General features: G+C 46.8%; 1 protein-coding gene across 1 annotated transcript; it reads right to left on the bottom strand.

The window, feature by feature from the left end:
• Positions 1–4,387: 4,387 nt before the first annotated feature.
• Positions 4,388–13,789, bottom strand: LGALS1 (galectin 1). The gene is made up of 4 exons (XM_063133502.1): positions 13,682–13,789; positions 10,697–10,776; positions 5,430–5,601; positions 4,388–4,612 (listed from the first exon to the last, which is right to left on the bottom strand). The coding sequence occupies exons 1-4, from the start codon at positions 13,685–13,687 to the stop codon at positions 4,466–4,468; spliced, it is 405 nt and encodes a 134-aa protein (XP_062989572.1). The 5' UTR covers positions 13,688–13,789; the 3' UTR covers positions 4,388–4,465.
• Between the last annotated feature and the right edge of the window lie 673 nt (positions 13,790–14,462).

The raw sequence follows: 14,462 nt of genomic DNA, 5'->3' as shown, positions 1-14,462 counted from the left end.
AGAATGCAAAGGATAGCGTCTGATAATGATCTCCAAAGAAGCATTTGCACGTATGAATCAACCTGAGAACATCTTCTGGAGGTCTCTTCTATATATCTCACATCTCTCTGTACCAGTCAAGCCTATGATTTCATTGAGCAAATGACTGTAAAACCTTGTTGAATAAGCCCTGAGGAAGGACGTTTTTTGTCCGAAACGCGTAGGCATCTTCATTAAACCGTTTTCATACCAATAATATTTTGCAAAGACTATCCTTGGTTCCGCCCCTGCCTTCGGCTTGTTTTTTCACTCCCTCATGGGGTTTCCCTTCTCTTCCTGTGCCTTACTAAGGTGGCCAGGTGTCCTACTTTACCAAGGACAGTCCTTTATTTTGGAGAGATGTCTCTGATAAAACAATCCTCTATTTGATGGTGTCCTCTATTTGAAGTCTTGTTTGAAGTAAAAAAAAAAACCTCATAAGAGTGAGAGCCAGCAGAGGACTTGAAGTTGCCTATCTATAATGAGCACCCTGGGCAGCAGTTTGAGCAGGCACACAAGTCACCTGGTCAGTCTTCTCCACTACGGTGTATTTTATTTCTATTCAAAGTATAGGAATCATTTCTGAAGTTACATCTCTCTCTATAAATTAACATATGCAAATGTTATGCAAATTGGCCTCCTTTTTTTTATGATGCATTTCTTCTTTTTCTGGCAATGGGTGTGGCCACCCTACCTTATCACGCCATCATCAGATGTGTGGGATGGTGGGATAGCTATTAGGCAGAGCGTTTTGTATGCTCATGCCTAATTGATGGAATTCTCTTCCCTGAATTCTCACCTGGCTTTCTCATTAATGGGACTTAGGTAATGATGATTTGATCCTGCTGTTTGGCATTTGGGACACTAAAAAACTAGTCCCTTTGCTCTTTCTGGCCATTTTGCATGTTTTTATGATGTTGCTTTTTTATGATGTTTTTAATTGCTCTTTTCCTAGAATGAGTTAAGAACATAAGAAGTGCCATGCTGGATCAGACCAAGGGTCCATCTAGTCCAGCACTCTGTTCACACAGTGGCCAACCAGCCATCGGCCAGGGACCAACAAGGCAGGACACAGTGCAACAGCACCCTCCCACCCATGTTCCCCAGCAACTGGTGCACACAGGATTACTGCCTCGAATACTGGAGGTAGCACACAACCATCAGTTGGATCCAGTCTTAATTATACTTACAGTAGACCCACGAAAATGGATTGACCATATTTAAATTAAGCCACATCAATTTCAGTGGGTCTTCTTTATCTATGATTAAGTTTGGCTCCAACCCATTGTTGTTGACTTCAGGGTGAAAACCCAGGAAGTTGAATTTTAAACATAATAAAGATGAATTGTAACCAGGGCAGAAAGAGTTCCATCGATATCCAGTGTATCAAGTGACCCTTGGAGCTTGCGGCAGGCTATTTTTGTAACAAACAGCACTGCAATGAACTCTGGATTGATATGTGCTCATTCAGGATGTATTCACACACATTAACGTATTGATGATACATTTCCTTTTTTACAGTGATGCATAGGGGCCGCCCTGGCTGCACTATCCAATGCATTGATTTCATGTGTTTTGTACTATTAGATTGAGGCCTCCCTGACTTGTCTCTGATAAACCATCCCTATTTTGCCTTTTAGGAGGATGTTGAGGAAAGCCTTTTTAAATGTTGTTTAGTGCACAGAAACTATTCAGGTTTGATGTCCCTGGTTTCTACCCACCCTGCTCCCATATATCGTGAACGTATCTAGACTGTAAGCCCCTCATGTCTTCTCCTTCTATGTAAAGTGCCATATAGAGAGATAGTGCACAGTGATGACAACAATAATAATAATAATAATAAAAATTAAAATATATAATTTATTTAAGTTGTTATTTCCATTTGTTTCAGAAGGCTGTGTAGGGCAACTGTTGTACAGCCAATGAATACATCAGACAGCAAAGAGCAACATGTAAAGGTAGGAAGGAAAGGGGTCATAATTCTGGGTGTGAGAATAGATGTTATAAATACACAAATGTCTCTTGTTTGGTCTGTGAAATATCGGCAGGGCATGAGTTAGCCTTAGCTCTTAGGGTGGGTCTTCCACAGTAGCAGAAGGAATGTCTTATGTGGCTGTAACATACCTCATTACCGGAAAACTTCAGATGGCAAGAGAAGATACGTGGAGGGGGTGGTAGAAGGGTAGAAATCACAGTATCCTGTGTAGTAGTGAGCGCAGGCCCTCATCGTAACAGTCCTTATAGCCACACTTCCAAAGGAAGTCCAGAGATGTAGGCAGCTGTGTTGATCCATAGTAGCAAAGCACCTTGAATAGCTCCTTTAGAGTTTTGACTTGATCTGACTGAAACCCGGAACAGATTCATCACCCCACTGGTATCAGAACCACGAACAGGGGTGCATAGATTGTGCAAAATCTGTTCCATCTGTGTTTTGGGGATTGTCTAGGGTGACCAACTGTCAGGATTTCCCCGGATTTGTCCTGGTTTTTGTTCTTTCCATGGTGTCAGGGGGGATTCTCTATAATTTTCAATAATGTCCTGGAATGACACACCTTCCCCTTTAAGGCTGCCATTAGCATGGCAGGAGGGAATGACACGCTTTCTTGAGGCACATCATTCCCCCACCCCGAGCTCCAATTGAGGTCTTAAAGGGGAAAGTGGGTCATTCGTGGGCATTATAGAAAAGGCCCCAATTGGAGTGGATGGTGGTGGTGCAGAATGAAAACCTTTCCCCTCCTCCACTCCAATCGGATTCTTTAAGGTGGCGGGGGAATAACGTACTTTCTGCAGGATTCAGAAAGCTGCTTCTCCACACACACACTACGTGTCCTCTTTTTTGGTTTCCCAAATATGGTCACCCTAGGATTGTCAAGTATCTTTCGCTCTGTCATCCACCCAATGACAGAATTGGGGTAGTTTTTTCAGTTTCCGAATTTGCAAAATGCAAATTTGTTGCACTTTTGGAAATTCGCACGTGTGCAAATGCACAAATTCCCCCCCCCCCCACACACAAAATGCACATTTTCATCTTTAGCCTATGGGGGAAATGTGCATTTTTGGCCAGGATTTTCTGTGTGTGCGTGTATTTTTCTATGACAAAACTTGTGCACAATTCCCAAAGGTTAGGAAAATGGTCTGCGAGTCTGCCTGACAGGAAAAGCCACTGCAGAATCTGCAGGTTGGAGTCATAAAAATCCAAACACATTTGGTTCTGTTGTAGATTTCGCCAACATCCCTAGCCACCACCCTCCACTGAGGGCACTAGAGCTGATCTCGATCATGTGATGCACGTCTTTGTGCTGCCCCAGGCCTGGCAGGCTTGCTTCCTATTGGGCACTGTGTGCAGGTTGCCCTCCTCTATGGCATACTGCTGCTTGCTGCTGACGATTAAAGGCTTTGGCAGACAGATGCATGAATCTACTCAGTGTCATGGCTGTGTCTGCATGGTACAGGCACTTGTTTTGTCTTGCATCTGTTTCTGATCCGGCCCTTTGCCCCTCACCCTGTGATTATTCTGATCCCACGGCTACCAGGTTTGTCCATCTTGCTATCTGTTGAAGGTCCTGCTATAACCAGGCAACCAGCTTTGGCTTAACCCAGGAGCGGGTAACAGGTGGCCTGCACGCCACCTGCGGCCTCCCTTAACCAATTTTTATCACACATACCTCCTTTGCCAAAAAAATATACGATTTAGTAAGAAAACAAGATGCGGAACCGTGTGTGTGGAACCATGTTTAGAGGCAGAACTGCACTTCCAGAAGCTTCCTGGCAAGTTTGCCCACTGAGTGCAGGTTGCCCTCTTCTACAGCATGTGACTGCTTGCTGCTGACTATTCAAGGCTTAGGCAGGCAGCTGTAGAAATCCACTCAGTGTGATGGCATTGTGTGCACGGAACTCTAGAATTTTGAGAATAGCATGTGGATGGGGAGATATTTCAGCATGACAAGAGGATTAGGGTAAAGTCTCAGGTTAGGGTTGTTAAGACCTGGATCCCTGTGCAGGAACAGAGGCCTTGGTAATGCCCAACTTTGGCAGGCAGACTGAGTGGTGAACCAGGGCAGCTTGCACCGGGATAGTGAGATCGGACTGTAGGGTTCTCCTTCGCTCTTTGTATCTCCCCATGGTTAATGCAAACAAGATGTACTTCTCCTGTTTATTCAGATTGTATGTCAAGGTTCAACTTGATACAGACATTGGAGCTTTTTTTGTGTCTACCTAGCCTTAGCCCATGGCTTGGGTTGTCCCCAGCATTCACCAACGGCCAGGGGTCACCATAGCCCACAACCATCATTCCCCACCACCCCCAGAGATGCTGCACTGGGGAGATCCATGAATGGACAGGGGGGGAAAAACATGGCACCAATCAAGATCAGAAATCAGCTGTGTTTATTTTTCTGCCTTATTAAGCAGGAAAGGGAAGTGGGGCAGGACCAGGACGGGAGATCAGTTAAGCGAGTGAGATGCCTTTGAATACGAAGTCGCCTTCGACGCAGGCATAGTTGATGCCTTCAAAGCCAGGGTTGTTGGGGACCTTGAACTGATGGTTGCCAGGTAATGTAACGGTCACCTCTTTTTTGTCATGAATGAAGAATATCTGAAGGAGAAAAAAAGGAAGTTTCAGTAGAAGCGACAGAATCCATAAATTATCGCAATTTTCTCTCAAGCTACTTCTATAGAGTGGAATAACTAGACACAAGTTGTGGCTCCCAGTGGACCATGTGCCTGTAGGTTGATGACTCGACAGAGCTGCTGCGCCTTTCAAGGCAGGATATGAAGCTTCCTTAGAATCTCCATTGACCTTGCCCAACCTGGTCCCCTCCAGGTGCCTTGGGACTTCAGCTCCCATTCACGCCAGCCAGCATGGCCAATGGTCAAGAATGCTGGGAATTGTAGTCCCAAACATCTGGGGAGCAACATGTTGGCAAAGGCTGAGGTAAATCAACCGTACCCAGTTTGGTGTCTGGCAGATGTGTTGGACTACAGCTCCTATCATCCTCAGCCAGCACAACTCCAGCAGGCACAACAGAAGTACATAAGAAGAGCCCTGCTAGATCAGACCAAGGGTCCATCTAGTCCAGCACTCTGTACACACAGTGGCCAACCAGCTGTTGACCAGGGACCCACATCTGGAGGGCACCAGGTTGGGGAAGGCTGTTCAACATACCAGGACAGCTGTACTTGCTGAATGTCTGCTTCTCATGCTAAATGGCACAAAAAGGAGACCTGCCAAAGGGGTGGGTGGTGGGGGCGGCGAAGATGTCCCATAGGAGTTGTGCCTTTCCTGTCTCAACTCTAGCAGCATCTATTTCACACGTTTGTACAGTATGAAACCCTCTGTCCTGGTCTCTTCCTAACACTGGCACGGCCCATCTACACATGCCACCCACCCCATGCACTTTCAAATTTCTCACCTCTGCAGGACTCCCTTCTTGGAAGGGAAAGTTGGTCTCCCTCTGTTCTGTGCCCCATTGCCCTTTGTTCTTGGAATTGCACACGATGGTCCTTATGTCCCCGTGAGCATCAAAACGTGGGTTGAAATGCAGCAGAAGGTCGTCACCGTTTTTGCCCAAGTTAATTACAAAACTGAGACAGAAGGGAGAAAATTCTTATTAGGCATCAGAGACAGACAAAACATGGTTTGTTTGGTTAAGGTGGGGGTGCAGGATGAATTTGAGTATAAAGGCTTCTCCACACCAGGCTTTTTATCCTGCAACTTTACCAGAGCCTCTGCTTCTGGATTCTTTGCAGGATTAAGCACTCTTCCCCTGGGGTTCCATCCCCCTGAGAGTTCCTTTATCTGCAAGTTCTATATGTTTCATTATACAACCAATAGATGGCACTGTGGTTGTAGCACAATTCCACCATTACATGGTTAGATTCAAATAGGTTCAAGCCGCCATTTTTTAAATAGCTCATTATCGCTGTTACAAATAAAGCTGCAGAAATAGTCACAAAGCATGGGAGAGGCCCTGGAAGGTGAAGACATTATGTAAAGGACCCACAAACTTCTGTGAGTAACCAATCTTGATCACAGGTTAAAAGCCCCATGTAGCAAAGCCCTATCTCAAGAGTCCCACAACCTTCCCCTTTTCCACTGTCACCATTTCCAGGGCCACCCAGAGGAATCTGGGGACCCAGGAAATGGAATTTTCAAGGGGGAGGTCCTATCACATACACACACATACACAAAATGCTTGTGTTCCAAGCCAAATTACCCCCTCCCATGCCCCTCTGGGCAGGCCTCACCTGTTCTCTTAGAATACTTCAAAACCTCCTAGTAGCTGGTATAAGAGGCTTAGGCATGAGATGGGCACCACCACTAGAGACAAGATGAACTATCAAACAAGTTGTTTTATTAAAGGGATGTTTTGTACATAAGGGAATAGTAATATTTACTTTGGGGGTTTCAGAGGACTGCTTGATGATACTTCTTAAGGACACAAGCATAGCTGGCTGGGGCATGCTGGGAATTGCAGGCCTTTTCTCTGTCTAAACATGCATGGGATTGTGCCTTTAATTACTTCTTTACCTCAGGCCATTCCCTAAACTTCCACCAGAGCCAAATGCACTCACAACCAGGTCCAACTCCAACAGAGGGCCCCAACTTTTTCCCTGCAACCACCAATCTTTTGCTGGTTTCTCAGCTTGTGCATGATTTTTCTTCTGTTCTTAAAGGTTGAACGCCTCCCCTGAGGATTACTGGCAGAAAGAGCTTTAAGCTAAAATATGTTGGTATTTTGGCCCCGCCCACCACTGGAATGCAGCCCCCGAGAGCTTCTCCAGGACTGAATTCGGCCCTCAAGCTGAAAGAGGTTCAACACTCTTGCTATACAATAAAGGCTCCCCCCCCCACTTTAAATTTGCGTATGTACAAAAAATGCAAGGAACTGTAATTGGGCCTGGCTCCCTAGTACAGCCTTCCTCAACCTGGTGCCCTCCAGATGTGATGGTCATGTTGGCTGGGGATGATGAGAGCTGTAGTCCAACCCATTAAGAGGGTGCCAGGGTTGGGGTGTGTGTGAAGGATGCCCCAGTGTAGATTTCCTGTTGTGTGGAAGATCAGAGAGGTCCCTGCACCTCAAACTTTAAAAATCAACCATATGAGCATTGAATGGTCACAGAAGCCATTCTTCTCTTGGAAGAATTGCTTCGCTTTTTCTAGGCTTCCTGCTGCCTTTCCAAAGTGACCATGGCAATTTTCAACTGTGCTGGCTCCAGGTTCTTGAGGGCCCGTGGGCGGAACACCCCCAATGGACCCCCTCCCTCCACGAGTCAGCATCGTGTCACCAGCTGCTATTGCTCCTTATTCTCTTCGTCCTCATTGCTCCCACTTGCTTGCTTGACAGGTGGAGAGCCAAGGAGCAAGTAGACCATGGCATCTACCACCCCTCCTTCTCACCACCACCATTGTTTGGGCCAGAGTGAAAGGCAGGTGAACAAGCAGGTTGGAATGGTGAAGAAGAGGAGCCACTCTAGGGGACTCTTGTCAGTGGGCCCCTTCAGGGGTGTGGGCCCTCAGCAGGTGCCCGATAATGCCTCCCCTTGACACCGGCCCTGATTTTCAGCTTTAGAGAACTGCAAGCTGCCTCTTCTTGCCCTTGAGGCCAGATGAATCAATTAACTCAATTCTCTAAATACCTTAACCAAAGGAGCTCAAATTTTTGGGACTGAACCAGCACCATCTGCCTCTTCTGAAGCACCCTCCCTAGCTATGAGGCTCCGTTGCGTGGGTGTGAGCCAAGAAGGTTTGGAGAACGATGGGCCAGGAAGCTTCACTGATGTTATCACCTAAGAGAGGATGAGTCACGACATGTTCATCCTCAAGGTAATGTCTGTTCCCAGGGAAGGAGCCAGGATCCTTCAATTGGTCAAGAGGCTCTCTGCTATTCAACAATGGATCTCCTATTTCCCCATCCTGGCACCTTTCTGACATGTTGGAACAAAGCCCCCATCATCTCCAGCTAGCATGGCTGGGGAGGATGGGGGCTGTAGTCCAACACATCTGGAAGATGCAAGTTTTTGAAGGCTGTTACGTTGCCAAAATTTCACAATTTTTAATCATAGCCTGCAAGCTGTTCCCTTTGAACACTTGCAATGAGAATTCAGGGAAGAAGAAAGACCACGCCTGTCTTCTGGAAGCCGTTGAATGGACTCCAGTAGCTAGACTTTGCTGCTGCAACACGTTCTTGTGTAGCACACTTCAAAGGGTTGTGGCGCTGTCTCTATGCTTCTGGGATTTTGTTGGTTTTTTGTTTTGTTTTTGCAAGAGAATCTTTCAGCCAGCAGAACTGTTCCATCAGATCTTCGCTTGGGCAGATTTCTTGCATATCCAATTGCGCCCCTGCTCCATCCTGCTGCTCCACAACAGCCCCCCCCCCCCAATTCTGCCTTCATCTTAAGCCAAGCCAGGGCTGGCCCCAAACACTGGGCTCTCCCAGCAGAAGTTGATCAACCTGGCAGTTAAATCTTAATCAGAGCTGGCTGTAGCAGGAGGCAGAGTGAGTTGGTTGCCTTGGGCTGCACATGCTGGGTGATATGGGGTGGGCAGCGGCAGCAGCCCCCTAGCTGTTGTTGTTCTTTACCACTGGTGGACAGATATATGTGTTCCAGGCAGTCCGCCTTGCATCCCCTTAGCGAACCTGCTGCTCAGGCAGCAAACTGACTTGGGAGATCCCTGATTTCTTACTTCAGTGCTGCCTACCATGACTAACAGCATCTCCCCAATGTATCTGCTGGCTATGATCCATTTCATCTGGAGAGATTCCAGGGATTAAACCTAGGATTTCCTGCATGCTGAGTTATGAGCCAAGGGCCCGACTAGACATAACGGGATGCCAACTGCGTTAAGCAACGATTGCACGTGTCTTGGTTACATAAACAGCAATCACGGGGAAGTCTGAGCAGCCTTAGGACGGTGGAGGCGGTGGGCGAGTGAATCTCCTCGCCACGCCAAAGTTCAGGAAGCCTCCATTGACTTCGGTTTACCTAGCAACCACAAACACTTTTAAAAATAATTTTATTAAATTCAAGGAACTACAAAAGTACCATTTTGCAATACAAAGAAAGAGAATATTTGTTTATCCGATTTCGCAAAAATGCAGAATCAAAACAAATTTCTATCAAGTATCTACAGTCAGAGGGAGACCGAATAAACAAGAGTTAGGTAATCCTGCTGTACCATTAATTAAATTGATAAAAGGAGACCATATATTTACAAAGGGGCTGTTGCTGAGTTGGCCCGACGGAACTCTACGATAGTAAGTTCATTTTTTGGACAGGGCTAGATCCCACACTTCCCCTGTCCCTGTCTAATGTTTTAACCCCCCTCCCCTTATTCATGTTTTTCTGCTGTCCCTGTCTAATGTTTTAAACGCGCCCCCCCCCCCATTCATAAAGAACTTGTAGTTATGCTCGTGGCGGCAGCAGGCTTAGAAATAGCCAAACATTGGAAATACTCAAAGGGCTCCACGGTCACCGGATGGAAAGGGAAAACAACCACAAACATTAATTGCATGCAGACAATTAGATTGTGTCTAGCTTGGTCCCTAAGGATGCACCGAGCTCAGGCGTGGCCTACCAAGAAGGCAGGCAAAGTCCTGAGCTCTCTCTCTCTCTCTACATTTGTTTAATTGCTTTGGAGGAAATTGCACCGTTTTACCCCACAAAACTGTAAATCTAGGGCAAGGGGGAAAGACCCAGAAAGCGGAAACCACAATTGGTGGAAAGCGCACGAGTGTGCTAGTTGCATCTGACTCTGCGCTTTCTTCTGGCACGGCAACAGCTAGGAATGGGTTTATTAAGCCCAGCAGATGAAAGACAAAGACGTTGTAAGAGGAGATGGGAGGGAGGGAGGGAGGGAGGGAGGGAGAGGAATGGCCGCCTTCAGCAGCTGGTTCTGTTTAGTCTCTTGGCAGAAGGAGCAGTGATGGGGGAGGAGGTCATTAGCTAGTCTGTGTTCGGATGTGACTCACTGGAAAATGCTGCCGTGGGTGGGCATTAACCCCTTGAGGGTAACTGTTCTTAGGGAGATGCCTTATACCAAGTCAGACCATTGCTCCATCTAGCCCGGTATTGTCGACACTGACTGGCAGCTGCTCTCCAAGGTTTCAGGCAGGATTCTTTCCTTGCTGTACACGGAGAAGCCGGGGATTGAACCGGGGACCTTCGGCACGCAAAGCATGGGCTATATCACACTGAGCTATGGTTCTTCCCCTTCAAAGCAAAAAGGGGGAGAAAGGAAGGAAGCAAGGTGCTTCTCTATAGCTTGGCCTTCCCCAAGCGGGTGCCCTCCAGATGTATTGGATTGCAACTCCCAGCATCCACTAGCCAGCATGGCTGGTGGATGCTGGCAGTTGCAATCCTATACATCTGAAAGGCACCAGCTGAGAGAGGACTAATTTATCCATAGCTCTCCCTCCCCTCCCCTCCCCTCCCCTCCCACCAAGGGCACATCTTGCAGGCTTGACATGGATTTAATAGTCAATCTCTCTACCCTGGAATTGTAGATCTGCAAGAAGAGGTTCAGGCTCTCCAAGAGAACTCTCAGCATGTTGGCAAACAACACTTTTCCGGATTATTTGTGGCAAATCAAGGCTGTTTAAAGCCAACATTAGATTGTAGTGAGCAGGTCTCTTAAGCACGTGCCGCTGAGGTCATCTCTGCCATGAGATCAACTTACCTCTTAGCTCCTGCTGGAACATCACCCTTCACAGCAATGCGCTGGCCAGGTGCAACCTGCAGGCTAGTGCAAACAATTCCCTAGAGAAGAAATCCCAGAGAGTGGTTATTTTTTCCTCCCTTTGCCAGGCAACAGGAAACTGCGATCTGATCATATTACAGATAAGTGTCCTTGGGTAATTTACCACCATCTTCTAAGTAGGAGCATTGAACCTCAGGCTCATGGACCAAACCTGGCTCACCTGGTGTCCCAATGAGGCTTCCTGGAGTTCCCTGAAGCCCCTTTCTTCTAGCTCCACCTTCTTTCTTTAACCACAGATTACTTGGTGGTCTCCCAGCTTTTGCGCATCTCCCCCCCCCCAATTAAAAAAGGTTGAAATGCCTCTCCTAAGGCTTACTTGCTGGGATTTTGAATTTTAAGCTAAAATATGGTGGTATTGGGGGGGGGGGTTTGGCCCCACTCCTTCTCTGCCTCACCCATGGCTTGAATGTGGTCCCCGAGAGCTTTTCTGAAACTGAATTCGGCCCTCAGGCTCAAAAAGGTTCAACACCCCTGCTCTAATGAAAGAAGATGCCATTTTATTATTCACTACACCACCACCACAAAATATGGGCATGGAGCACACTGGATCCCTTTGTTTCAAAGCATGTTGATACTTGAAGCAAATATATAAAAAAGCTGTCAACTAAAAAAAAAAAGCCAGAAACAAAATCTTGGGACACCCCTCAGAGCCATCTTGTGAGAACGTAGGAGGACACTGGGATGGGCAAGGAGTGTTCCCACTTCACCCTATGAAGGGAGAAGTTAGGCCTGCAATAATTCAAGGAATTCTGGGGCAGGAGGTGGTTCTTTCCTGGACTCTCATTAGGCGGATGGCTATGTGTCCAATTTGACAGAGGGCAGTCCTCTATTTCAAGGCATCCTCTACTTGAAGGGCTATTGAGTCCACATCTGGTTTAAAGATAAAAGACCAGGGCCGGATCTACACTACTGCTTTAAAGTGCTTTATAACAGTTATAAAGCGCTTTAACTGCTTTAAAGCGCTAGAAAACTGTTATAAAGCGCTTTAAAGCAGTAGTGTAGATCCGGCCCAGATGAAAGGAGGACCAGAAGGGGCCTTGAAGCTGCATCCACAGCCAGCACCCAGAGATCAGACTGAGCAAGGCTCACCTGGTAACAGTTTTCCCCACCCAGGTGAGATGCATAATACTTCTATTTAAATTATAGCAATTCTTTCTAAATAGGTATCTGCACATATAAACCAGCACCTGGAAATTTATGCCAATCACTGTCTTTTTTTTGGTGTGGCCACCCGACTCACTTGGGAGGAGAGCTAGCTCAAAGCCAGTGTCTCTGGGTTTGGGTGCCCCCCTGCAAGGTGGGAGATGACCCTTGGTTCAGTGGGCCCAACCAGAAAATTAAGCTCATGTTAACCTTATGAATGCCTGAGGGGTAGAAGGCAACAGAAATGTTTCTGGCGTTCCTTCCCTAAAGCTTAATGGAAGGCATGGATTCGGACTTCTGCCATATTGATCGTGGATGCCTTGCTAGGCAAACCACTCTTGGACTCAGTTCTCCGATCAGTAAAATGAGTACAAAAAGCTTCTCTTTTGAGGGGCTGTTTTGAAGACTAAGATTTGCAAAGCATGACACACAGTAAGTAATATATAGGAACCCCAATTGTAACCTTTTCTGGCTTTTGCGCCTTTTAATGGCAGCCAGTGTCATCTTTTCAGTGCTAGGTTAAGACTTTACTCTACTCCCAGGCATTTGATGGCACATGGTGGGACTTTTTAATCTTAAGGTTTGTTTATCAGGTCCAAATTTTATTGTTAATTCTAAAAAAACAACCCCTAACAACAACCACTTTTAAACTTGTTTTTACAAACTGTTTTAAATGTTTGTGGGTTAAAGGATTTAGATTTATGTTTTATGAGGCTCTGAACTGCCCAGAGAGCTCTGGCTATTGGGCTGTTTAGAATTGTAGCAAATGAATGAACATAGTAATTAAGCAAATGGCTCTTTTCCTGCCACAGAGAAAAGAAAAACGCCATCTTTTTAATGGTTGTATCTGGAGCAGGGCCAGTAATGAGAGAGTTACAAGAATCTCAGTTACAAGGCTTCCATTCCCCGTCCAGGAGAAGAAAGCACAACTTTTTTCCAAGGAGGAGAGAAAGGCTTCATGCAAAGGCTGTCCTAAGCCACACCCAGTTGCCGCACTGCTTTCAACATTCCCAGTGTTCACACCCAACACAGGTGTCTTTACTTGCTTCAAATTCAGGGATTTATGATTGCTCTGGGCTGGAAGCAAGTTTCAAATAATGGGATTAGGGAGCGTCTGGGCACAGGATGCTCGGGTCGCTGCCAAAAGCTGTTTCAGCAAGCTTTTACCACTAGCTGCAAGTTTAGGGCAGTCTTCCCCAACCCGACGCTCTCCAGATGTGTTGGACTGCAATTCCCAGCATCCATATGGGGATGATGGGACATGTAGTCCAACACATCTGGAGGGTGCCAGCTTGGGGAAGGCTGGCTTATAGGCTGAGTCCTAGAGTGGGGGGGGGGGAGAGGGGGATTCATTACAGCTGAAGCAAAGGAATCTAAGCAGAGCTCCACTAACTCCTCTTGCCCCAACGCTCACAAATACCCCCTTCTCAGAAAGAGAAAGAATCGCAGAAAGCCCATTGCTATGCAGTTCACCCCTGAGACCCTGCTCTCAATGGCAGCCTGTTAACACACCACCTGCTTAGACTTTATAGCCCAAGCCCCATTTTACTACTGTCAGTGCAACTTTAAAGAATGCACCATCCATCCAGCTCAATAGCAGGACCCCCTCCCTCAAAACACACCCTTTCCATCTCTTGCATGTCTACAGATTTCCAAGCCCAACGAAGCAAGGCAGACACCCATGTTTGAAAGCCCGTCCTAGCTGGGCAGCCACCAGCACCCTCCAACATACATGTCTGCTGCCTTCCCCCACAAACTCACAGGCATGGTGCTCTTCTTCAAGATGTTTGTTCCCGCAGCTCAACTGATCAGGTCCTGCACACAGATGGGGGGAAACCAAAGGGCCACTCCCTTGCCTTTAAATAGCCTAGCAGCAGAGGCGTCACGAGTTGCCCCGGCCAATCAAAAAATAAATAAATCAGCAATTGGAGATTGCTGGGAAGGGGAGTGGCCTAGTTTTTGAGGCTTGCTATTCGTGACGTGGTTTTCTGGATGCTGAAGCCTGCCTTCGTTATGCCTCCTGGCTGGCTGCTGCTGACAAAGCCAGTGGAAAATAGTTTTACAATGAGAGGGTTTGATTGATTCAAGATTTGCCTAAAAAATTTAAACACGGGATTTGGCAGGCGGGATCCTAGGCCCCTTTGTTGAAAAAGCCTACGGCAGCTACATGGTCCAGAGCCAAGAGATGCAGAGATAGTTGGATAAATGGCCCTTAGAAGAGGAAGGGAGGAAAAGAAATCCACAGAACTGCTGAGCTAGATGCGTTTTCCAGGGACTAAATTAATCCATTACCAAGGATTCTAACAGCTGTGTTACCTTATCACGGGTTTGTCCAGCTACAGATGATGGGAGGGACTGTCCAAAGCTTCCACCCCCACAACTTGGAAACCATGTGCCAGGCCTCTTGTATAGTAGCATGGGCTGGTGGTAACCTGGAAATCCATCTATTTCTCTGAAGTCTACAACACAAAGCCAGTGTGGGATAGTGGTTAGAGTTTTGGACTGAGATTGGGGAGGCCCAGGTTCAAGTCTCCCGTAACCT

The sequence above is a fragment of the Elgaria multicarinata genome, chromosome 9 (genome assembly GCF_023053635.1).
Source record: "Elgaria multicarinata webbii isolate HBS135686 ecotype San Diego chromosome 9, rElgMul1.1.pri, whole genome shotgun sequence".
NCBI classification, from domain to species: Eukaryota; Metazoa; Chordata; class Lepidosauria; order Squamata; family Anguidae; genus Elgaria; species Elgaria multicarinata.
Note: the sequence above shows the minus strand (reverse complement) of the source record. Positions and strands in the feature narration are given on the sequence as shown.